This window comes from Amaranthus tricolor, chromosome 3, assembly GCF_026212465.1.
Source record: "Amaranthus tricolor cultivar Red isolate AtriRed21 chromosome 3, ASM2621246v1, whole genome shotgun sequence".
NCBI lineage: Eukaryota > Viridiplantae > Streptophyta > Magnoliopsida > Caryophyllales > Amaranthaceae > Amaranthus > Amaranthus tricolor.
In genome coordinates this window covers 28,727,738-28,753,026 of record NC_080049.1, presented here as the reverse complement: position 1 = coordinate 28,753,026, position 25,289 = coordinate 28,727,738, and the positions used below count along the sequence as shown (strand labels likewise).

The 25,289-nt window shown below is 30.0% G+C and overlaps 3 protein-coding genes across 4 annotated transcripts; all 3 read right to left on the bottom strand.

Annotated features, from left to right (window-relative positions):
* Window positions 1–2,490: 2,490 nt before the first annotated feature.
* Window positions 2,491–4,019, bottom strand: LOC130807434 (protein MIZU-KUSSEI 1). The gene has a single exon (XM_057672640.1). The coding sequence runs from the start codon at window positions 3,693–3,695 to the stop codon at window positions 2,916–2,918; it is 780 nt and encodes a 259-aa protein (XP_057528623.1). The 5' UTR covers window positions 3,696–4,019; the 3' UTR covers window positions 2,491–2,915.
* A 5,937-nt stretch (window positions 4,020–9,956) lies between these two features.
* LOC130807432 (uncharacterized) lies at window positions 9,957–17,439 on the bottom strand. Of its 2 annotated transcripts, none has more exons than XM_057672638.1 (9): window positions 17,301–17,439; window positions 14,472–14,682; window positions 13,214–13,289; window positions 13,038–13,113; window positions 12,840–12,920; window positions 12,481–12,614; window positions 11,992–12,241; window positions 11,696–11,759; window positions 9,957–10,664 (listed from the first exon to the last, which is right to left on the bottom strand). In XM_057672638.1, exons 2-9 carry the CDS (start codon window positions 14,647–14,649, stop codon window positions 10,180–10,182), a joined length of 1,344 nt encoding a protein of 447 aa, XP_057528621.1. In that variant the 5' UTR covers window positions 14,650–14,682; window positions 17,301–17,439; the 3' UTR covers window positions 9,957–10,179. The 2 variants fall into 2 exon arrangements, with proteins under 2 accessions (XP_057528621.1, XP_057528622.1); XM_057672639.1 differs by having other exon boundaries at window positions 14,472–14,678.
* Window positions 17,440–18,954: 1,515 nt separating this feature from the next.
* On the bottom strand, window positions 18,955–24,868 carry LOC130807431 (ABC transporter G family member 21). The gene is made up of 5 exons (XM_057672637.1): window positions 24,495–24,868; window positions 23,628–24,423; window positions 21,392–21,589; window positions 20,505–20,686; window positions 18,955–19,710 (listed from the first exon to the last, which is right to left on the bottom strand). The coding sequence occupies exons 1-5, from the start codon at window positions 24,711–24,713 to the stop codon at window positions 19,063–19,065; spliced, it is 2,043 nt and encodes a 680-aa protein (XP_057528620.1). The 5' UTR covers window positions 24,714–24,868; the 3' UTR covers window positions 18,955–19,062.
* Window positions 24,869–25,289: the final 421 nt, after the last annotated feature.

Below are 25,289 nucleotides of genomic sequence, written 5' to 3'. Positions count from 1 at the left end.
ATAATAATAATAATAACAATAATAATAACAATAATAATAACAATAATAATAATAATAATAATAATTTAATAATAATAATAATAATAATAATAATAATAATAATAATAATAATAATAATAATAATAAAATAATAATAATAATAATAATAATAATAATAATAATAATAATAAAAATAATAATAATAATATCAACAATAATAATAAAAAAAATAATAATAATAACAATAATAATAATAATAATAATAATAATAATAATAATAATAATAATAATAATAATATAATAATAATAAAATAACAACAATAATAATAATAATAATAATATTAAATATATTATTTTTTAAAAAAAATTTTAAAAAAATAATTAAATAAAAGCGAGTCGCGTGCGAATCGGCCGCGGCTCAGTCGCACTAAACCCGTGACTCGGCCGCGGCTCAGTCGCACGCGACTCACTTTTATTTTTTTTTAGTTTTTTTAAAAAAATTAAATTTAATTAAATTCGTATGAAAATTACCTCGATTATTAATTTGCGGTTTGATTTCCTTAACTTTTGTTGCACAAATTTTAGGTTGTAATTTAGTTTTTTAACAGTGATAAGGGTGTTATTTAGTAACGTTGGAGTATATATAAAAAATTTTAAGTCTAGGAAAAAAATCATAAATTCATTAAAATAGAGGTGACGATAAAATGAAAAGAATGACTATGTTTAAAAATTGTGATTAATATTTTGGATAGATACAAATATGGGGAGAATGTATTCGCATCGCACCTACCTGCCCACTTCCCATCCCTAGCCAAGGTCATTTGGTTTAACAAATTAAAGCCCATATAATACTCCTTTCGACTACCAACTTTATCAAGCTTATATATTAGACTATTAGTACTTTTCTCTCTCTAATTTGATACGAGATTACATGTGAATTATGTATGTTATTTTCTCGATTGACAACCAAAATTTCAGTTCGGATAAAAACATTATTCACTTCATTTCCTTTTGCTTGTCCACTTTACTTTTTACACGTATTTTAAAGCAAATTTTAGCTTCAATATCTCTAAATACATATCATTAAAAAATAGTAAAATTATTTTATTTATTAAAAGAATTTTGCATTAAGACGAATCTTACAACATCCTATATGAATATATTGTATCTTCAATGTATATATCAAAAATCTAATTTAAATTTCTTTCTTCTAAAGTAGAAAAACTTAAAGTGAACAAATAAAAAGAAAAGGAGGAAAAGTAAAATTAGGTAAAATTTAGTGGGTGTTTGGCAATTGACTGTTGGCTTTTATAGTTAGCTTGTTTAACCAGGTGGAAATGCTGATTGTTTTTGTTGGCTTTTAAGTTAGTTGAAAAAACTAACTGTTTGTGGAGATATTTGGTAAATTTGAGTATTAACCGTTAGCTGTTTATTAGAGAAAAAGTACGCCAACAAGCCAAAAATCAACAAAAAAAGTTAATTATAGTAACTTTTTATTTTAGCTTAAAAACCAGTTTTTCAGCTACTTTAAAAATCATTTACTAAACACTTTTTCTATATATATATATATACACGACGCACGCGGATCCGGATCGTCAAAGATACGAGGCAAATATCCCAAGACTCATTTATCAACAACAACGCCCTCTTTCTTTTAGGTAAGCTATTGAAAACAACACAATTCACAGGCTTCATAATATTCCAAATAAAGTGAGATTTTACTTAATTTATTGATCCCAACACAATATTCTTCTTTTATATTACCTTTTTATACTTATTATAACACTTTTCAAAATATAAGAAAATTTTTAAATTAACTTATAAGAGTTACTCTCTTATATTTTGTTCTTGTGAAATATCACTTTTTTTTTCATTATTTACTATTTATTTTTATTTTATATTTTAATCTTGATTTTTAAATTAAAATATAATAAATTAAAATTTTGTTTATGTAAATTTTATTAATAATATTTTTTTTATAATTTTTAACCAACACAATTAGAGATATTTAAGGTTGAAATAAAATATCAATAACGATGAGTATACGAAATCAAATGAAACATTTGCTTATAATATAAGAGAATATTATATAGTGATATGAATCCAAAATTATCTAACATGATTATGAACAAAACAAATAAATAGTGTACATACCTAAGAAGACGCAAGTATTTGATTATTTGCTACCGATTCTTTCAATAAAAAAGCAATGAACGACCAAGTAATATAAAACGTATAATATAAAACGACCAACTCAAAATAAAAAAATCCATATAATAATAATAATTATACTTCTATTATTTCAAAATACTTACACTATTTGACTTTTTACGCAGTATAATATATCAATTCAATTCATAATATCGTTAATTATGGATAATAAACAAATATAAAAATTTGATATTAATAATCTTTGTATTTAGACAAATAAAACAAAATCTTACCTAATTATGTTTTGACTTAAAGATTAAAAATTAATCATAAATTAAAGTCGATGAATGAAAAGTGCACTTGTAACGTTGCAAGTAATATAAAACGTAAGAAGTATTAGTTAGGCTATTCGGCCAATACCGTCTCACACAATAATTTGTATTCATCAAATTAAAACTGATAATCCATAAATTTTACCAAGTATTTAGCATACAAGAGCAAAAGGTGATCCAAAATTAACATTGAAATAACCCTTGTAATAAAATTATAATTACTCCATGATACTAATACTAACATTTAACCTCTCTAAGCATTATTAAGCTCTCTAAACATAGAGTATATTTATACTTTATACCAATGCAATGTAATACCCCAAATTAACCATCAAACTCAAGAATCGAGTCTTATATCACTTAAAAGCATATACCATTTTACTCGAACAAAACTCGAGTTCTATTCTCGCAATCCCAACCCTTCCCTCAGCCTAGCCCGCAATAAAACAACAATCAAACTCGTAGCAAATAAACACTAAGTTCCGGACCCCCACTTCCATCCGGATCCGGGTTCACCATATAAAACGCTTCCGAATCTTTAGATCCGACAATCCTCTCAAATTTAGCTCTCATATACATCAACTCCCCCTCAAACTGAACACCATTACCATCCTTTTCTACGTCGGCTCCGCCGGGCAAAACACCCGCCCCCATCGTAATGGGCCCCAAAGATTGTAACACCCGCCACTCATGGGGCCCACAATCCCGGCGCAAAGCATACCCACACTTTTTCCCATTACAATAAGCCCTCCAAAGAGGCTCTTCCAACAATTTCATCCCCTTTTTATCCCACTTTTTATCACATTCCAATGCAACCCTTACTAACCCAGAAGCCATTTCTCTAACAAGAACACTAGTAGGAGTAGAAAGTTCAATCAAAAAAGCAGGTGTAGTTTTAGGGTTTTGTTGAAATGCAATATGAACATGCCCACGTCTATACCCAAATAGAGTACCCACAAGTTTAGACCCAAGATCTCCTGATTTGGATTTTGTAAAAAATGATGAGAATTTTGAAACTGAGAGTTTCTTTTTAGTTTTTGTTTTAGGATTATAGTAGTGGATAGTTTCATCATAAGGAAAACCAGAAAAGGAATGAGAAGATGAATCAAAAGTAAGAGATTCTTCATCATTTGTAAGATCTTGATCTTGATCATGATCTGGTTTCTTTTTCCAGTTAAAATATCTTCTTGAGAATGAAAAGGATGTTATTTCTTGACCCATTAATGTGTTCATGTTTTATATTTTCTTTTAAGGGTGTGTTTGGAGAATTTGTGGTTGTTATGGGGTGGAATGTAGGAGAAATTAATATAAGGGTTGTGAAAAGTAAGGATGGGAAATGTTTGTTTGTTTGTTTGTGTGAGGAATGAAGAAGAAACAAAAAGGGGAGGAGGAGAAGGAAGGTGATCAGTCTTTACCTAATTAACATTAACAGAATCATTTTAAGTGAATTGTTGACAAAACAAACAGACAATAAGTAGACTTTTTGAGCTCAAAATGAGGAGGAGAAAAACATGAAAGAGAAAAGAGTTGAAATTTGGAAGGATTGGATGGGACACTCACAGGAGTACTTACAAACTATTCATTGTTGGAATTTATTTTTGGTGTATTTAATTTATGATTTTTAGCTTACTTTTTTTTTGTTGGATTTTAGTTTTTGACTTGTTCGTTGGTCAAACAGCAAAAAAAATATTTGAGTAAAGTAGCTCAAAAAAAATATTTTGGTTTAGTTTTTTAGTTGGATTTTGGCTTCTAACTTGTTCGTTGGTTTTTAAAGCAGCTGGAAAGCTGACTATTAAACCAAAATAAAAAAGCTGCTCTAGCTAGATTTTTGGTTAGCTTTTGGCTTGTTGGCCCACTTTTTCACTAATAAACAGCTAACAGCGAATACTCAAATTTACCAAACTTATCCACAAACAGTTGTCTTTTTAAGCTAGCTTAAAAGCCAATACAAACAGCCAACACTTTCAGCTGATCAAACAAGCTAATGAAAAAATCCAACCGTAAACAGCCAACAACCAATTGCCAAACCTTATTTTTATACTTTGCAACTAATGTGTAAGAAAAAATATAGTCGAATACTTGTTTGAATTGTCAAATAGCATACTTTCATAATATTAAATTTTTGTAATTTATAAATGTGTATAGATCAATATAAAAATTATCAATATAACACAATACATTGCATAAAAATTCAAATATAATAATACGGTGGAACAAAAAAAGTTTATTTTTTGAATTTTAGAATAGAAATAAGAAAAGAGGATATATGCTACAGGTGATATTCGATTTCAAAATCTTAAATAAAAAAATATGATAGTTTTATAACTTTTGGATGTGATGTTTTGTAATGTGTATTTATATACATTGAGATGTCTAAGATTAATTTGAAAATAGTGAAGAGTTAATGAAAATGGGAAAAAAAGAGCGAAAAGTAGTGAAGAGGGCATCCAGCATATTATTCATCAATAAATACTGTTTTGTGTATAATAAATATTATTGATTAAAATATTATTAGATTTATTTTAACGTATATTTTTATGATATTAACCTATTATAAATTTTAATTAAGCATGATTAAAACACTCAAAGGTCAAAATAGCACATTAAACAATAAAAAAATTAAAAAATATATAGCAAGTAAATCAAATTAAAAAATTTTCGGTTTTATTTAATTTTTCTTTAATTTAATTGGAGTATTTGTTTAGATTGCAAATTTGAAAAAAATATTAAAAAAATAATTTTTTAAAAATTAGTCCGTATGTACTTTATCAAAAGATATTGTTTTATTTTTAATACGTAAAGCTTGAGGGAGACAAAAGCTGTGTCGCATTGGGTGGCTTATACTGTATTTCGGTTTGAGGTCCCGGCAAAGAAAATAGAGGCGCTGTTTTTTTTCTGGAGTCTATATGCTTCTAGTATGCTAGAAATAGATTCTGTAGTAGTAGTATTGTACTTCCTCCGTTTCATAATATTTACTATATTTTTTATTTTTAATAATTTTATATTACTTGCTACATTTTTATTTTTAGTAATAAATAACCATATTAAAATTTACTTTACCCCTATTTTTATCCTACTTTATACCTCATTAACTTTTTTCTCTCTTCAATTAAGAATTAAAATGGAGGTATGTTGTATTTTATATGATGTGTTTACCTTTTCTTAATTCTCATGTCCATGCGAATGTAGATGCGAATGTAGCAACAATATCAGAACAGAGAAAGTATAATACTTGGTTCTTTCAAACATTTGTTTTTTTATGCAGTTTAATGTCTTAATTAAATTTTTAATATCTAATTATGTATCATAAAAAATTATAAAAATTTGATATTAATAATCTTTGCAATGAGACGATTCAAATAAGATTTTACTTGACTATGTTTTAATCTATAGATTAAAAATTGATCACAAATTAAGAGTGTTGAATGAATTGTGCCATTAATCTAATGTTGCAACAACCCCTCTTGTAGGAAACCGTCTCACCGTAAAACATGTTCTATAAAAGTTTCATTATGATAAATGTTTCTTTATTGGGCTATTTAACTCAAGTATAGGACACTTCTTATGATGAAACCGTCTCATACAAGAATTTGTAATGTTGTAACTAATTTAAAATGGAGGAAGTACTCATTATATTTCATTAGTAATATTATTTATGTCCAATCTTGTTTCGATAATTCTGACTTATGCATAATTAATAATACACTCTCTGTTTTCATTTTTTTTTCCATTCACTTTTTGCACATATTCTATGCAAACTTAAACATTAAATAGTTTTAATTTTTAGTTTTTAAAAATTTTAAAAAATTGATATTTAAAAAATACGTACTGAGAATCTATGAAGATTCCACATGATTGTGTTTTTCATATAGATCAATAAAAAATCATAATCAAGATTTGACGCTAAATTCGTAAATTCTATTTAAGAAAAACATATAAATACAGAGGGAGTATAATAATATAAGATCTTGTTTTATTCTTCTTAAACCCTAATTTTTAATAGGTAATTTTCATAATTTTCCGTTTAGTCAAATTAAAGATATGTAATATCAATATATATATATATATATATATATATATATATATATATATATATATATATATATATATATATATATATATATATATATATGTATATATATGTATATATATATATATATATATATATATATATATATATATATATATATATATATATATATATATATATATATATATATATATATATATATATATATATATATATATATATATATATATATATATATATATTGAATTATGTGCAAAAAGAAATACAACAAGTATTGAGTAACGGAGGAAATAGGTCTCTTTTCCTACAAAATTTACCCTACTTTCGTTTTTAATCAATTCTACTAGGTTTACTGTATTTTCTAATTTCGGTCATAACTCACTTTCTTTTTTTATTTTATTCGTTCTTTTAAATTTTTTTCATTTAATTTACCTATTTCTCCCACTACTTTCTTTTTTAATCAATTGGTTCTTTATTTTTATCTATTTTTTTTTATTTCCCTACTAATTACTTAAGAGGTAAATTTAGTGGGGATGTGTCATTAAGGTTGTATCATTTAATTATCTAAGTTCTCAATCTGTGAGTCTTTTAAAATACATATTGCAAACTCAATAGAAAAAAAGGAATACTCTAAACAGAGTAGACTGGTCAATAGAAATAGCTTGTATGAGTTGTTTTATTCGTTTAAGCTGAAATCTATTGCTAAACTTTTTAGGGTTGCTGAAAATATAGACACAACCAATATTGACTTGGAATCATATTCATCATCATCATACCTAATATCCCGCTCGAGAACAGAGTCTGGGTGAGGAAAGTTGACGGAAAATTCATACCCGCACTCCCTTCACAGGGAGAACTAGAGGAAAGCGGTAGATTTTACCCCCAAACAGAAGAAACCCGACATAAGAGAATATGAGTGACAACATTGTCTTAAGATAGCACCTGCTTGCAGTGAAAGAGTAGGTCTACATAAAATAACATAAAAATAAAATACAAATAAAAGATAAAAAGATAGATAAAATAAAGCCACGATGAGAGAAAAAAAAAAGAAACAAAAACAGAGTGGGTAAGAAGCAACTAGACACTAGGTCATGAAGGTAGCTAGCAAAACTGATAATAGTCTAAGATATGGATCTGACGTCTCCATTTATTCCTATCCCTAGTCAAGTCCGCAGAGAGTTCAACTCACTCAAATCATTCTTTATTTGCTCGACCCACTTTTCTTAGGTCTTTCTCGATTTCTCTTACTCTCCACTATGATGCTTTCTATCCTTCTAACGGGAGAATTAAGAGTCTTTCTTTGCACATGTCCAAACCATCTTAACCTATTTTCACACATTTTCTCAGATAATGGAGTAACGCCTAACTTCTCTCTAAACTCCTTTTTCTTAATTCCATCCACAATTGTGTTACCACACATCCACCTCAGCATTCGCATCTCTACTATTCCATCTTTTGTTCATGAATCATCTTAATAGGCCAACACTCTCTCCCATAAACAGAGCTGGCCTAATGGCACATCTGTAGAATTTACCTTTTAGTCTTATCGAGAACTTTCTATTGCATAACACTCCTGTAGCCGCTCTCCACTTAAGCCAGCCCACTTGTATACGATGTGTTGAATCATATTGACTAGTAGTTTGTACTTTGTTGCTTGAGCTTCATCATCCTTTTCAAAGGACTTAAAAGTATACCATAAAATCAGACTCCGTCTTATTTACTATTATGTTCTATTTGGTTTTGACATATTTGCCAATGCATTATTTCAATTATAGATATTTCTAATTAGGCTTGATTAAAAATTATAAAAAGTTAATATTAATAAAATTTGCATTAAAACGAATCAAACAAGATCCCACTTAACCATGTTTTACTTATAGATCAAAAGCAATTCACATATTATGACTAATAATGTTCAAAAATTAAATGGGACAAAAATAACGAATAGGAGGAAGTATTTATCATCAATGCCTAAATATGAGATTCATTTTGTACATGAAAAGCTCGAACTTGAAAAATTCTGCACTTTTTGTCAATATTTTCTTCACTAATGGTCTTTCGTGCGTACTCTGATAATTTTTGAGACAATCTTAGTATTTGTCTTTTTTCACTACTGTGAAGGTGTAATAGTTTATGTGTGTATTTATTATTATTATTATTATTATTATTATTATTATTGTAAATCATTTATTTGACCAACTATAAATACATGTATATTGGTTTTCTCTCAATAAAAAAGCATGTCAAATATTTATGAAGGTATTTTGCACTAGCATTAGTACGCAATAGTAGCAACAAGAGTACTAGTAAGGTAAAACCCCACCAAAAAACATGGAACATGGAGCACTAACTCACATAATGATAACCAAAACACTCATTGCTTGCAATTTGGTGTCATCTTTTTCCTTGTTTTCCTCATATTTCTTCCCCTTGTGTGATTATTAATCCAAATGCAATTCAATCATGCTTGCACTATGTATACCATTCTATTAACCACATACTTTTATTCTTATTATTACTTTTTAGGTCCAAGTTTCTCAATGTTTCCTAATGGATTGTACCTTTATTATTAACCAAATGTGACATGACATCTTATATTTATAAGGTAATGGAAGCGAAAAGAACATTAGGTGAGAATCAAATTCAACACTTAATCTGAATGACACTTGCTCTACCACTAAGATAAAACTCAATTTTCATTTTCGTACATGTTAAAATGTACCCCACCTGGAGGTGTTCGGGTCATCGAGTTGATTTCGGGTCAAATATTTCGAATCAATTCAAAATCTAGTTTTTCGTTCATATTGGTTTTTACATAATTGTAAATCCATTTTTAAGTCAGGTCAAATCGAGTTCGATTACAAAGTCAGGTGAACATCCAACCATCTAGTCTATTTTAAACCCCTTCCCATCCACAAAAGAAACCATATTCCATTTTCAACCCAATTTTCACCACCATCAAGAATTGATCACTTTAAAGTGGAAAGGGGACTTACCTAGGATGCTCAACACATTGAAGAGCAGGTAGCCAGCAACCAATCAAAAGAGTTTGGTTGACAATTTGTTTTAGTAATCAAAATAAATAAACAATGAACATAAATAAAATATTTAACAATTACCTGAAAATAACCCATAAAAGATCCAAGGAAATCAGAGCATATTGCTTCGACAAACATGAATAAGCAACAAAGGTCAATGTTTATTATTAAATTAATATCAATATGTATTATTTAGTTATTATTGGTAATCTGATGGCCACACAATATTATAAACCTAATACCAATCTTAATGGGGCCAGGTCAAGTTCACAGATGACCTAATTGTTGATCAATAACCAACCTACCTTAAAGCTTTTCCTTTTAGACACTTCTGGATGAACCCACTTACCCTTCAGCACCTTACAATACTACAACAAACCAGATTGTAGCCTAAGATATCACATTTCACGGCATAACAGAAACCGATACTGAGAATGACATGCATACTTCACTTAACATGTAACATACATATCAGAGTTTTGATTCTTAACAGAATTACATGAGAAAACGGATGAATCATATGATCATCTAAAATAGCGGTTATGATGGCAATCAATCGGTTTGTTTTGATTCCTAACACTATTAAGAGCCGGCATGAATGAGGTTAAAAACTCATCATCATACGCAATATCCCGATCATAAAATGAAATTAAAAACTACCATGTTTAAAATGAGGCCTAAAATGCATTCTTGTGTCACCTGGTCCGCCATAATGGGGCCTTTCGGGAATTGAGATACCTCTTGGGCTGAATGACTCTCTTGGATGATAGTTGTGTCGATCTTGATGTACCGGAGGACTTGATCCAGCACTAAAGTGATTAGGAGCGTTGATGTGATTTCTTGATCGGTATGCATCATGGAAAACTCGATCATTCTGAGAGTCTAGGGGATAACCCCATCTATTTTCTGGCAGGTGCTGGTTCCAAGAACAATCGGGTGCTGGAACTATGGGCGGCATCCATTTCCTGTGGTCTGCATTCACTGGTATTGGGGCATTGATTCCGGGAAATTCTACTCTCATTTTCTTTGGAGATTGTGTAGCATCTAATAGAAGTTCACTCTTTATATGTATGTTTGAAGTTTCTTCATCACCAAATATTGCAATTCCTGAAGGCTTGTCCTCTTCTTCTTCATCTGATGAAAAACAGATAGGAGTTTAGCAGGGTGTTCCGATAGCAATTCAGAGATAGGGAAAAGGAGGAAAGGGACGAAACAATTGATCTTGATGTTTTCTTGCATATGTTTCCAACTATTGTCGTATATTTTTTATGGAGTCAAAGATCTTAAAATTCTCCAATTTCGTAATATAACATAATATCCTCTATTTCTTTTTACTTGCAACACTTTGACTTTTACACTATTCAGAAGGTATGTTTTGACCTCCTTAAGCAAAAAATATAGTCGTATGAAATCTTATTAGATCTCTCTCAATATGTATATGTAGTTTCAAAGACTTCACTTTTTATACTCCTAATTTTTACTTATGTTGTATAACTAAGTGTATTACCATTTTATTATTATTATTATTATTATTATTATTATTATTATTATTATTATTATTATTATTATTAATTTCTATTATATTATTATTATTATTATTATTATTATTATTATTATTATTTTATTATTATTTTAATTCGATTGTAAGCAAGAAAATCCTTACAAACAAAAGAAAAAGGGAATTAATAGGACTACAGTAAAAAGACTTATTATAACATATGTGAAGTTTGCAATCAAGGCTCATTCAAAAACAACCTTTTTGCTATGACAATAGTAAAGTTACGTATATCTGATTCTCAACCCCCTAGGAACCACTTTGAATTGGATAATGTTATGTTGTATATTTCAACCTTTTAAAAGGAAAAGTCAAAAAAGAAATGAAACCCCTCCATCCTTTCCTTTCTCTTTACAGACATATATTCCAAAAGCTCAAAATAAGTGTAACACCCTCCCCTTCCACTTTCTCTTCAAGTTCGGTCTTCCAAACGTATTCTAACAAAAACCTCATTGTAAACTGTATTTAAAAAAAAATTAACACTTTAAAAAAATAAATAAATAACAAGTTTTAATGTTGTTGACTTATTCAACCTAACAAGTATATTATACCAAATTATAGGCAAATAAAATATCTAGTTCATTCATAAAAGAAATTTTGAATTGCTTACCAAGATATCCAGGTGGATATCCCAGTTCCCGCATCCTATCAAGCCATGGAGGAGGATCCAGCTCCTGTAACACAAAGTAAATTTACTGTCGGTAATGTACTATGAAAATATAAGCCCGTCATTGAGCTTTTCCATTGTATATTCCAAGCAAAATGTCAATTCATCAGAAAAAAATGCTAAATTTTCCTTGCAAACTGCAATGCAGAGTATAGACTCTAGAAAGAAATAGATAACACCAAATTGCCGACAGACTGAATATGAGATGGACAGTAAACTCGATAATCAAGAGATCTCACCCCTAAACCAAGCAACTTTTTCGTTTCATCTGAAAGGGATCCTGGTTTAAGCCCATCAAATTTACCACCTGGAGATTCCTGATAGTAGCGGGTTTGGGTACGAGGACCAGTATTCTGGTTCTTCTTGTCTAAAAATTGTTTGCGAGCACTGCTTACAGTAGCTTTATTTATAGGCTTTTGACATTCATTGAGTGGGTGATTATACGATCCGCAGTTGAAGCACCGGGGAGCTTCACGCAAATCTACAATGCTGAAACCAGGAGATAACTATAATTTTCCAATAAATAACATGAACCCCAGTAATCATAGTGCTCTTCAGGCAAATAGATTTCTTCACTAACAAGCAACATCAGAGTATTCTAAAGTCTAAAAAGTCCTAGGAAGATGTCTAAGCAAACTTAGATGTCTACAACATCAGTATGCAATATATTCTATTTGGGAATGTTATTAGCAAAATTCATTTTAAAAAATTTGAAATATAACTCTTACTGCTCTTCAGTAGTCTCCTCCTCTGATGCCAAACCAACAGCATATCCTCGATCATACAATGGTGAGCAGTCGTTATTCAAAGGCGATGCCTCTAACCGTTGTCTTTTACGGACATAAACATCCATTGAAAATGACTAGCATCCATAAAAAAAATTACGTCAATAAAATGATTAGAATTGTGGGGAATTTTCTGATCTCCATTCAATCTCAGAGTTTATGGAGTTTATGAGTCATAGAAAAGCAAGCAAAAAGGAAACATGAATAACTAGAAATGCCAATATAATCTTTCTGTCCCCTGGAATTAGTAACATTTCCTCTTTAAACCATCCCATGAAATTTGATGGAAGTAAGAAACATACCACAGCTGAAGACTTCTCAGAACCAACACATAAAGCAGGAAAATGCGTTTCTTCACCAGATTCTAAACAGCCACCTGAATCCTAATAGTGTCATACATTGAAGACTTCATTGTCAGTAGGCATGTAAATGGTCCCGTTTGGTTTAAAGCAAAACAATTTTGTGCTTGTGAGCCTGGTGTCTTGAAGAACAAAGCTCACCTCAGCAGACATAAAATGCTGAGCATGCCACTCAGACCACTGGTGAAGTAGTTCGTCAAGCTTTCTTTTACTGCGACTGCAAGAAGATATAGAAAATTTTGAAGCAAATAAAAAGGCCAAAATCATAAGAAGTAGTGTAGGAAGATGTAAAAAGGTATAGGCATTTTCATTCCAACCTTGGCAAAGAACTATAGACCACACGAACTGATGACTCTTTCTTATTTTGCTCATCTTCACGTTCTTGAAAAGTTTCTAATAATAATAAACTCACATCAAGAAAAAAACTATAAACAAAAGGCATCACATATATAATATATTTCTATCCAAATATTTAAAAGGGGGAATAAGATAAAGCTAATTAAGAAAAATTCATACTCAAACTTATAATATTCAACTTAGTTTCAGTGAACACAATTTAATACATCTAACTATTTATCAACAAATTTATTTATTTTCTTTAATTTTCAGTTCTACACCATTAGACCGATGGTCATCATGTGATCGAGGTGTGCCCTTATAATTAAAGAGTAAGTTTTATCGAATGGCCTTTAGAACAAGTGACAACGCTATTATATGGATCATAATGTTGGACTTTTAGAAAAGATCATAGTGGAATGACGGAGTAGTGGAAATGAAAACGCTTTGATGGATGAGTGGATATACATTGAGCGATAGAATTCGAAACGTATATATAAGAAAGGGTTTACGAGTTACAAATATTGAGCAAAAGATGAAAGGATAATCGTTTAAGATGGTTTGGGCTGTGCAAAGACAAGGTTTAGTGAACCGGTAAAGAATATCAAAAGCTAAAGCTCGGGAGATTTAAAAAGAGGGCAAGAAAGACCGAATATGACTTAGACGACAAGAGTGGTCAGTGGTAAAGGATACGAATGACCTATGCTTACAAATTGAGATGGTAAAAATCAAAATGAATGGAGAAAAATAACCCATTTGAACGACAATTGAAACTGATATATTACTTCATGTAGCTTACCCAAATCTTTTGATTGTTGTTGATAGTTGTACTCCATAACCAAAATAACACTGACCCAACATCCGTAAATAGAATTTCACTTGTAATAATATCTTTGTACAATTTGTGTCGGCAAAACCTAGAATATTCCAGCATTGGTCTACTTAACCGAAATCGAGTATGACTCAACCCAACCCGAAAAAACCGTATTTTAATATCAATTAAAAATGTCAAGATATTAAACATATACTCAAGAACCAAAATAACCTCCCCTAAGCCCCCAAATGCACACCATTGCCAACACCTAAAAGTCAATAAAACTAAAAGGTTCATGGGATAGTTTTAATAAAGTATAATTACATGGAATAATTCCACAAAGTTTGCCGACCTTACAAAGTCATTATATTTTAAGCAACTCCATTTAAGTCATTATAACAAGTTGAAATCACATAAATACTTACCGCCAATTTTGTCTGCAACAAGTTCTTGACCGACCAAGGAACCAATACTAACCGGCAAGGATTCGACCAATTGAAGATTCTGTGTATCATTCGCATTATTTCCAATGTTGGATTTGGAATCCATATCATTCATACTATCTGAATCACTTGATTTATTGGGCTGTGAAACCTCAACCATCCTTTGTAGTTAACTCTTTCCCTAAATATCTAGCTATAAAAGAGCTTCTTTAGCAAAAAGAGCAAATGATTTTATAGATTTGCATGAATGTCATTTTACTCCATAACTAATCAGAATCAGTGGATGTTCAACAAATGTTAAGTAATGAGAAAAAGAGTGAGAATATTATAAAGAGAAAGAACAAGGGGGTACATTAACTCATAGCTATGGGTTGAATTATAGTTCGTAGAGACGTGTTTGGATCAATGTACTTGTAATTGATTTATTTGAACAAGTAACGTGACCTGTAAGGACATGAACATTATAGCACACTAAAATTATGTGTATCAAATGTCTTAGTAACTCCAAATGTACAATCCTATATATGAAAGTGCTTCTATATAAGACCCTTCATCAACAGACTTAACTTGCAAAACATCTAAAAGTGAATCAACTCCTTTAAATTTGGACTAATCTTCTCTCCATCAAAAATTCTTTGGAAAAAATAAATATTGGCAACCACACAAAAGTCAACAACCTCATGAAAAACTACTAAATGGACTTGTATTTCCCAAATTTGAGGTTTTCAAATAGAATTGTCCCGTTTAATTCAAATCTTTGTTTTACCTAACACCCTCATCATTGTTCTATGCAACACATGACCTCCACGAGCAACTAGCCGGGCAATATTTCTTTTTGGAAAAAACTCACTTTCAAGTTCTATCCTCAATTTCTACCAACTATCGAATATCCGTTTACTATCTAATCTAGTCAATGTTGAACGTTCAAATTTTTCACCAAATCTCAACTAATGGTTGAATAGAAGAGACAAGTTCAACCATATCATAATTTGAAAATCTATTTATCATAGAAAATTAAGCCAAAAAGTTGGGTAAGTTTTACTTCAAATTCCCATTCATGATCATATTTCATAAACCATGTTAATAACAAAATAATGCATTATGTTTCTTCGTCTCAAAAACACATTTATTTCATCCGCTTTATTATAGTCTTATTCTCCCATTAACAACCAACCATAATCAATATTCTATAAAACATAAACCTAGAAAATTGAGGAAAATAAGGAGTATGAACCATTTAAAAATATAGAAGGTTTCTATTTTAAATAATTGTAATATGTAAAGAAACCTTGATCAACGAGGAATTTGCAAAAAATTCTTGAGTTAAATATGGACAATGATATTGAATCATTTATTAAATCAAGGGTTCCATATTTAACTACTATTTCCCAAAATGTTGAACCAAATGAGACCAAAAGTGCTATCTAATCACATTAGCTTAAGTTCAATGATGTCAGTAAATGTTGGTCTCGTGTCCATTGCCTCACAAGGACCTTTCTTTTCTCTTCCCTTTCATATCTTTCTTTTTATCTGTAATCTATATTGTTCATGGACAAACAACCAAGCCCAACCCAGGAAAGCAACCAAGATTCACCGAGGCAGAACCAAATCAAGTGGATAATACTACTTGTCTTGACTATAGTTGTTACAACCATAAACATACTGAACCCCATCCTTAATTTAAGTGTTGCGTCACTGTGTGTGGGTATGACCTATTGTCAACATTAGTCTTTTCCGTAAACTATATAGGGTCTTTCCACAAGCATGGCTCATAACAAGCAAAGTCATCTTCCTCATAAAGCTTTGTACGACACAATTACCAAACATGGAATCCAATCCATCTTACCAAAATTTTATATAAGCTTTTTTAGGTATACAAGTATGGGTTTTGCGTGAAAGCAATTATTGAGCTGACCAGATTAAAACATTCACCTTATAAAACAAATGATCCCTTCCATCATAAAGATTAAAGACCATGGGGACTGGCAAGGTGTCAATCCCTCCTTCCCAAAACTAAGTTTTGCACCCCTTAAAATTTAAACCCTAAAACATGATCTCAGGCCCTCAACCAATACACTTCATATACCACGCTTCCAGTGTACTTGATCATTCACACACTTTATGTCAAAACAGTAAAAAGCATAAATTCTTTCTTCTAATACAATTAAGCATCAACTAAAAGCACTTCACCTCTATTAAACAAGGCCACATTTCAATCAAAACACCCCATCAATAAAACCCTAATTGTTAGTCAGTTGTCAGTCCAAAATTAAGCTTATAAAGCCCTAATACATCTAAAACGATTATCAGACCCCACAGCCACTTAGCCAAACTAAAAAATTCAAGCAGAAGAATAAGATAATATACAAATATGACTAAAATAATATCAACCCAACACCTTCAAATGCCTATTATCCAAATCAATTAACTTCAAGAATCAAGACCCTCCCAAAATCTTCATCAAGACTTAACACCTTTCCTTATTTTCTTTAACAGATAAGAAATTATTGCAGAAATTTGTCTTTTATCACAGATTCACAATTTGCATCTCAAAAAAAGAATAATAAATAAAAAAATCACTATCATAAATTCATGACTGGACTAGGAAAAATATAGAAACCAAAGAAATTAGATAAAAATAGCAAAAATTAGCAGAAATGGTTTCATATAAATGAACAACAAAAAAATCGCTGAATAATCCATTGAAGTGAGAATCAAGCAAAATGGAGACAATTGCAAAAGAAAACCCCAAAATCAGTAAATGGGGAACTTTATAAGTGCAGAAAGATTGGGTTTAAGGTAAGCACTAACCTTTTGTTGAAGGGAGTTGAGCCAACAAAGAATGGGAAGCGGTTCGCCCGCCTTTCAAATTTCAGAGCTGTAGAGCTTCCAGATTCCGAGGGAGGAGGAGAGATTCTTTTGTAGACACCTTCTCCCCCAATATATAGCCTCGAGTATAAACGAATAGGAAAAAAAAAATTATCAACAATAATTTAACTTTTATATGATTTTCTACGATAATCTCTATCTATTGATTAATTATAGATTATTTAAATTTTATGTGATATTTTCCTAGAGCAAACTTAGATAATCAGATAATTTGCTAGTTACTTTTATATAGTTTCTAATATAATTTTTTATGTACATTTTTAAAACTTTTTTTCTAATTTTATATTAATTTTCAGTTTAATTTTTTTGGTAAATTATCTTCTATAAGTTACAGATCATCCAGTTACTCAAGTTTACTCTAGAAAAATATCTCATAAGTTAAGAATATTCATAATTAATTAATAGTTGAGATTATTATAGAAAAATCATAAAAAAATTAAATTATTCTAATATAATTATATATCATACAAAAGTAGATAAACATGTAGACCGAATAAAAAAATAAGTTAAATATCTACATAAAAATTAAAGAAAAAGAGGTGAATTTTTACTTTAAAAAATAGATTTTGGGTGAATTCAATGGAGAACTTTTATACGGGTATGGATAGGATAGTCATTACACGTGCACTTTATTGCTCATGAATCGTGATTAGGGTGTGTTTATCTTAGAGCTGTCCATTCGATGAAATTTGGAATATTTATTTTAAATTAAAATAATTTCGCTTCTTAAATATATATCAATATCTTGAAGATATGAATTTAATTTTTATATACGAGTTATAACGATTGGATCGGGGTATACTCAATTTTGATAAATCTGATCAATTAGCATAGCTTTAGTTCATCCCTAGTCTTAAGTTTAATTTTAGGAGTAGACTATTAGACAAAAAAAAAAGGAATCTTAAGGTGAATCTTTGATTTTTAATATTTGAGTTAAGACTTAAGACTCTTGTAGACCCAAGCTTTGCACAACTTATCATATATTGATTGGTACAAGTGATCTTTTTATAAAAGATTCATTTTTTAACGATATGAAATGGTTTTGGGGTTCAATCTATAAGTATCTCTCTAATATTTAAATTTTTAACTGATTTTTAATTCTATTTTAATTGTAATCTTAACTTTTTAGCTTTGAACTTTTAGTTGTATTTTCCAACTCAAAAATAATTTTTTTTTAAACTTTAACTAAAGTTATTAATCTACTTTAATATTTTTACCGATTAAAGTACATCTAAACTAGAAGATGTCGGTAATACTTGATGTGGTTGATTAAAAAAATTCACATCAAAGTCAATGTTACTTCTGTTACGTAACGAATAACAAGTGCGATTCAAATCATAATACCGTTATTGCCCACAACTTTGATTTTTCAATTGAAAATAATAAAGATAGTAGATTCTTTGAAGAGATCCAAAAAAAATATAACTGAATATGTAGACCCTAAAAAATTAGATTAAACACAAGCAAACAAACAATGGAACATATACTACACAACATCTAAAAGTTTGTTACTTTAATTTATATAATCCTATGAATTATATACTCTTCCCATCCATTTTAATTTGCTACACATCTAAAAAACTGTTACTTTAATTTACATTATTTAGCAAATTTAATGAAACATATGAGTATATAATAATATGCTTGTAGATCTTGGTAAATTTATAAAAAGATAGTACACTTGTTACAATTGGTTCATCTTTAGAGCATAATAAGCCAAAATTCTAAAACCCACCAACATAATAGTAAGGGCAAGAACATCAAACCCTAAATTATGAACACCAAGATGCTTAATTGTAGGATAATCAAGCACCTTACACCTAATCTCCAACCCGCATTCATAAACTTCATATCCTTTATATTGAACTCCAACAAGAAGCTTATAACAATAATGACTAAAGGAAACATACTTCAACCAAGCAATAAAATGTGGTATATGTTGAATGTAATACCCTCCTGCTAGCAAAAGTACGAGCATTATGACCGAGGCTAATGTTGTTGCTTGCTTTACGTCCATTAGTATCGCACCTAGGGCTAGCCCGAGCCCTTGGGAAACGAGCACGTTATACAGGATGATTGTAAGGGTAAGGATAAATGTTATCGGTGAAGGCTTGAGCCCACTCATATAATATGTAATGCTTATAAAAATGGTTGGGAGTACAAGTTCCATAGGCAAGTCACCTACTATTCTTGCCATATAGTATGCTGATAGATTGTACATGCCTGAGGCTCGTTCCCTTATTAGCATTTGTCTTTCTTGTGGGAAGGCAAATATGGCATTGAATAAAGGGAAAAACCCCCAAAATATGGAGAAAAAGAAGAGTAACCCTATCTGCCCAAATGGAAAATTTATGAGAATTTTATTATAAATAAGAATTAGCTAGTAAGAATTGTTGACATGTAATTTTGTAAGTTCTGTTTGACAATAATTGTTGACTGCCAAAATGAAATGTTTATGAGAATTTTAAAAGTAAGCATTAGTAAGAATTGTTGAATTGTAATTCTGTAAATTTTATTTAACAAATGACCGTTGGGTGAAACTATTAAACGGAATGATAAACTAGAAGTATTGATTAATTTGTTAACTGTTGTTATAGAGATATTTGATAAAAATTAATTATTATTAGCTATTGATTGTTTTTTAGAAAAAAAAAGTGCAAAAATACTCAAACCCAATCAGGCTCTCTCTTAAGTTTGAGAGAGAAAGATGAATAGTTTTGTCATGAAAGAGAAAAAGGAAAACTAAAAATAGAAGTTAAAAAGCATTTTTTAGAAAATTTAGTTGTTTTTTTTTTAAATTTAAAAATTAGGCTAGTCCAAACTTAAGACGTCTTTTGTAAAGATAGTCTCAAGTAAGAATTTGTGAAATCCTATAATTAGCCAAACACTTTTTATTAAGAGAGTGTTCGATTATTTAACTAAATACTTTTTTTTAATCATACAACCAATAAAAAGCCAAAAGTCAAAGTCAAAAAACATACTTCCAAAGTTCTAACAAGGAAATTTAATTATTTAAGAAAGTGTGTGATTTAAGGAGAATTAATAGTACAATATAATGATCCATGCTTTTAATTATTTTTTAAAAATAATTTGAATATTAGAATTTAAGAAAAAAAGGAAATTGACCTGATCTTGAATATGAGTAACATCGGAGTGCCACCACAAAAGACCAGAAATGATGGCAACGGATAACACTTGGAAGATTCTTAGACCAGAATATGATTCATGTCTTCTCTCTTTCAACCCTCTTTGTAACAATATTTTGAATTGTTCCCACCATGATGTGCTCCATTCATTTTCTTCACTACCTATAATTTGCTTAAGAAATTAAGTATGATAAGTATGACGTTAATATTAGGTTGTGACAATTCGTCAATATAATCATCCTGTGGATTCACTCATGTGGATACATCTATGGGCTTGGGCCCATAAATTCATAAATAATGAGTGTTGATTCACAGGTATACTTGATGAAGTTTATTATTTCCTAAAATCATATGGTAATAAGAGAATTATTCACTAAACATTATGTACAACTCTACAACCCAATATTTTAGTGATGGCGATCTTCATCACATGTGAAGTATATTTCTTACACATGATACTTCCTAGTTTGTTAGAGTATATAACATATCCTAGGGCTTCAACCATCAGCTTAAACTTTTGGTTGAGTTGATTTCTTTACATGGTATAGAGCCAAAGTGACAAAAGATTACAGGTCCGAATCTCAATCACCCTCATTAAAAGTGTAATAATTAACTCCTATACGCATTCACAATTCTAGCCTAATGGACTCTCGTATGAGGGGGCGTGTTAAAATATATACCATATCCTAAGGACTCAAGCATCAGCTTAAGTTTTTGATTGAGTTGGTTCGTTGAGATAGTTAATCCTTTTTTCATTTCATTTTATTGATTACGATTAGAATATTCAATATAAAAATATAGATAAATTTAAATATAATTTTTAACAATATATTAGACTTGAATTATACTTTACAAATAGTAAAATACCTGATGATGGATTAAGAGTTGAATGATTTTGATCTCCGAATGTGTGGTGAGTTTCAGCCTTTAAGATAGGATAGAGGTTGTTCATATAGGAAGTTATGAGAAATTGCTTGATACAACTTGGACTATTATTATCTTGATGCTCCAACTTTGTATAGTGTTCAACATCTTGATCTTCATGCCTTGTGTCCGAGTAAATTCCTGAACATACATTAGATCATATTATAATAAAAATTAAATTGAAAAATGTTGTAAAATCAGAGTATGTTATAAAATTAGTCTTTTTTAAATTTACATAGTAGGCTGAGAGAAGATGAGAGTTAAATGAAAATCAAGTTTATGACATTTTCTGATACGTTGTAATTATTATCCAAGTAAGACAAAATTCAATTCTTAGAACAATTTTAATTAAAACCACGAGTGATTTTAGAATTAAGTGGGTCAACTGAATACATACTAAAACCCAAAAAATCAAATAGTTTAAAACAAATAATAGTTATATATAACTTTCTCTCAATTTTTTTGAATACCTAGTGGTAAGGAATTTACTATGATAAATGAGAAATTAGGGGTTTAAACCTTTATATAACCTTTGTTTTGGTAATTTATTAGTTGTTTTTTCTTAATTTAATTATTAAAATGGGTGGCTTGATAAATAAATAAATGGTTGATTTAAATTGATGATAAATCAAAATTTTGATATGTATAGTACGAGTTAGTACCTTGATTATGATTATTTACTGCATGATCTTGAATTATTTAAAAATTAGAGTTTAATTTTATTTCTATATTTTTTTTCTTAATGTAATTGCTTTATAGCTTATTCAACTTGTTGTTTTTTATATGAAATATGAAATTTTAGACAATAGAATAAGTTATTTGATTTGATAATAAAGTTCGAACCAATAGAGAAAGATTCTTCAAACAGCCATTGAATTTAAAGTAATATTAGTTTGAAATTAATTATATAATCATGCAAATTATTTTAGTCTCATAATCTTTTAGTTTGACACAACTTTAACAAAAGATAAATTATTAAATCAGAATTTTATTATTAAAAGTTGACATAATGCAAATAATTAGAGAAAAGATTATAATTATTAGGAGGGGTATCTTGTACCTTTACTAAAATTGGAAAAAATACGAGCGTTGAGTAGAAAGTTGTGCCTTTATGATGGACAAATGCATCTTATAATTGGTGATCCAAAATTATTTCTTTCTTGTATATTATTTTCACGATTCACGAATAAAACCACGTAAGACATAATTCTCAAAATTCTCAAATATGAAAGCAAAAATGAAAGAAAATTTAATAGTGGATGAATATTTTCTCTATTTCCAACGAATTGTTAGAGTTGTATATGACACAAAAATTTTAAAATTATAATTATATAAGAGAGTTGAAATATATAAATGAAATAAAATAAAATGTTAAAAATATTTTCATTAAAATAATAATATAGCAAAGGAAAATGAACGGACTAAAAAGACGCTAATAACAATTTTTTAGGGACAAAATGAATATTTTACACTTCACTTAAAGATAAAATAGCATATGGAATATCATCATTCATCAGCACGTACGTGTGAATTTTTCTTTTCTTGATTTCATTTCTAAGCGTTGCTAAACCCCTTAATATTTTTATTCACTTGGTTCAAATATGTCTTTGATAGAGTATTAAATTTCAATTTACAATTTTATGTGCGTTTTTCCTTTAATATGATATTAAAAACTAACTTGTTAAGAAATCAACTCAATAAAATTTTACGCTGATGATTGAGGCATTATAATTTGTTATATACTTTAATACACCCCTTCACATGAGAGCTATCATAAATTCTATTTATATTTACCGCTGAATATTCTACTTTGAAATTCGAACACATAACCTTTTATTATCCTAAATTATTTTATTTATATTATCCATCTGTTGTGAATAGGGGTAATTTTTGAGAAAAAAATTTTAAAATAAAAATGTGTGCTGACTATTATTTCACGTGTATGTGACAACTAATGCAATTTCACGGGTATCAGTACCAACATACCTTTAACTTGCGACTAAAGTTATAATGTTGGGTATGCAAAACACATGAGTCTTTTTATTGATGTTATTATTGATTAATTACCATCATAATTGTCCTAAAAATATAATGAAAAGACATTATATTCGGAAAAGAATTAATAAAGATGATTACAAGAATATATAAAGGAGTTAAGTAATTAAGTGCATGTACGTACCATTAGTAAGATCAAGTAGAAAATCAGCTGGATTAATGAAATTGCAACCGGGGGGTAACCCGATGGAGCAAAAATAATCTATCACATGGCTTGCTCGACCGCAATAAATTGGGTAGCCTTCAGATAACACGACCACCTTGTCGAACATTTGGTATAGTCTACTCGAAGGTTGATGAATAGTGGTTACCATAGTTCGTCCTCCACGAGCTAGAGCTTTGAGCGTGGCCATCATTCGATGAGCTGTGGTTGAATCCAAGCCTGATGTGGGTTCATCCAATAATAACAAACTTGGGTTCACTAACATCTCTTGTCCTATACTAACCCTTTTCCTTTCTCCGCCTGACACCCCTCGAAAGAGGGGACCACCGATCATGGTGTTTCGACACCTTGTTAGACCCAACTCAGAAATAACCATATCCACTTGATCAATTTTGTCTTTTCGAGTTAGGTTTTTATGTAATCTTAAGAGGGCGGTAAAAGTTAAGGTTTCTAATACTGTTAAGTGCGGATACAGTACATCATCTTGGGTAACAAATCCAATTTTGCGCTTGATAGATTTGGAAAATGCATGGCCATTATAAGTTATTGAACCACCGGATAATTTACCCTGGAGTCGGCCTCCAATGGCGGTCAAAAGGGTAGTCTTGCCACTTCCTGACGGACCTAGCATTCCTAGGAGCTCCCCAGGGCGTACAATTCCTGTTACACCGTTTAGGATCACCCTGGTCGTTGGACTTGGACTAGTTGTAGACTCTGTCGTTGGAGGCAATTGAATGTTGTAAATAACATCTTGGAACTGCAACATTATAATTTTAGTCAAAGTATAACAAATAAAATGAAATAGATACGTTTTTGGCAACAAAATACCTTGAGTATGATAGGTCGTAGGGATCCATGCAAAGTAGAGAACCGAGGAGGACTACTTGAGTCTTGACAGAATCTTTGGACCTCTTCCAAACAAGGACTAACAGCTCGTGCCGAGGCCAATGGCAAATCAATATGAGGACTAGGAGGGAAATCTTGAGGGTTCATATTGAAAGATGGACTTGTAGTATTAGACGTTGGATCATGGTCTATAGGCATCATTTCTAAGGCCTTGTTTTGGTTAAAATTACAAATAGCAAATATATAGTTAAGATAATAGGGAAATAAGATGGATAGAGAAGTCACATGCAAGTGAAAGAGAGATTATATAAAGGGGGAAGAGAAGTAACGATATTTAGTTGTGACTTGTGAGTTGTAAACTAGCTAGCATGATGTTGGCTTTTATATAAGTGAGTAGAAAGGAATGGGAACCTTGAAAGAGCTTAGTGTGGGCCAAGGTCCATTAATGTTACAGCATTTGTAAAGTTTTCTTGAATTTTTCTTGAATTTAGATGTACTGGATGTCATCTTGTCGATTTAAGAAAATTTGAAATACATAAGAAAAAAATAAAAAAAATTAATAAAATAATCTAGATTTTAAACTTATTCCAAAAATAAGCGTGAAATTCTCAAACTTGAGGTTTAGGGGCTGTTCGCAGTTACTAACTGCGAATAGGTCAAAACAGACAAAATAGTTGTTCGCAGTTACTAACTGCGAACAGCTATTTTGTCTTTTATAGCTGTTCGTAGTTACTAACTGCGAACAGCTCCAAACCATAAGTTTGGGATTTTCACGCT

Coding starts and splice junctions, on each gene's coding strand:
- LOC130807434 (XM_057672640.1), bottom strand. CDS start 3,695: ATGAACACATTAATGGGTCAAGAAATAACATCCTTTTCATTCTCAAGA.
- LOC130807432 (XM_057672638.1), bottom strand. CDS start 14,649: ATGGTTGAGGTTTCACAGCCCAATAAATCAAGTGATTCAGATAGTATG. Junction 13,290..14,471: donor TGTTGCAGACAAAATTGGCG/GTAAGTATTTAT, acceptor TATTATTATTAG/AAACTTTTCAAGAACGTGAA. Junction 11,760..11,991: donor AAAAGTTGCTTGGTTTAGGG/GTGAGATCTCTT, acceptor TTTGTGTTACAG/GAGCTGGATCCTCCTCCATG.
- LOC130807431 (XM_057672637.1), bottom strand. CDS start 24,713: ATGATGCCTATAGACCATGATCCAACGTCTAATACTACAAGTCCATCT. Junction 24,424..24,494: donor TACGACCTATCATACTCAAG/GTATTTTGTTGC, acceptor ATAATGTTGCAG/TTCCAAGATGTTATTTACAA. Junction 20,687..21,391: donor AACTCTTAATCCATCATCAG/GTATTTTACTAT, acceptor AGCAAATTATAG/GTAGTGAAGAAAATGAATGG.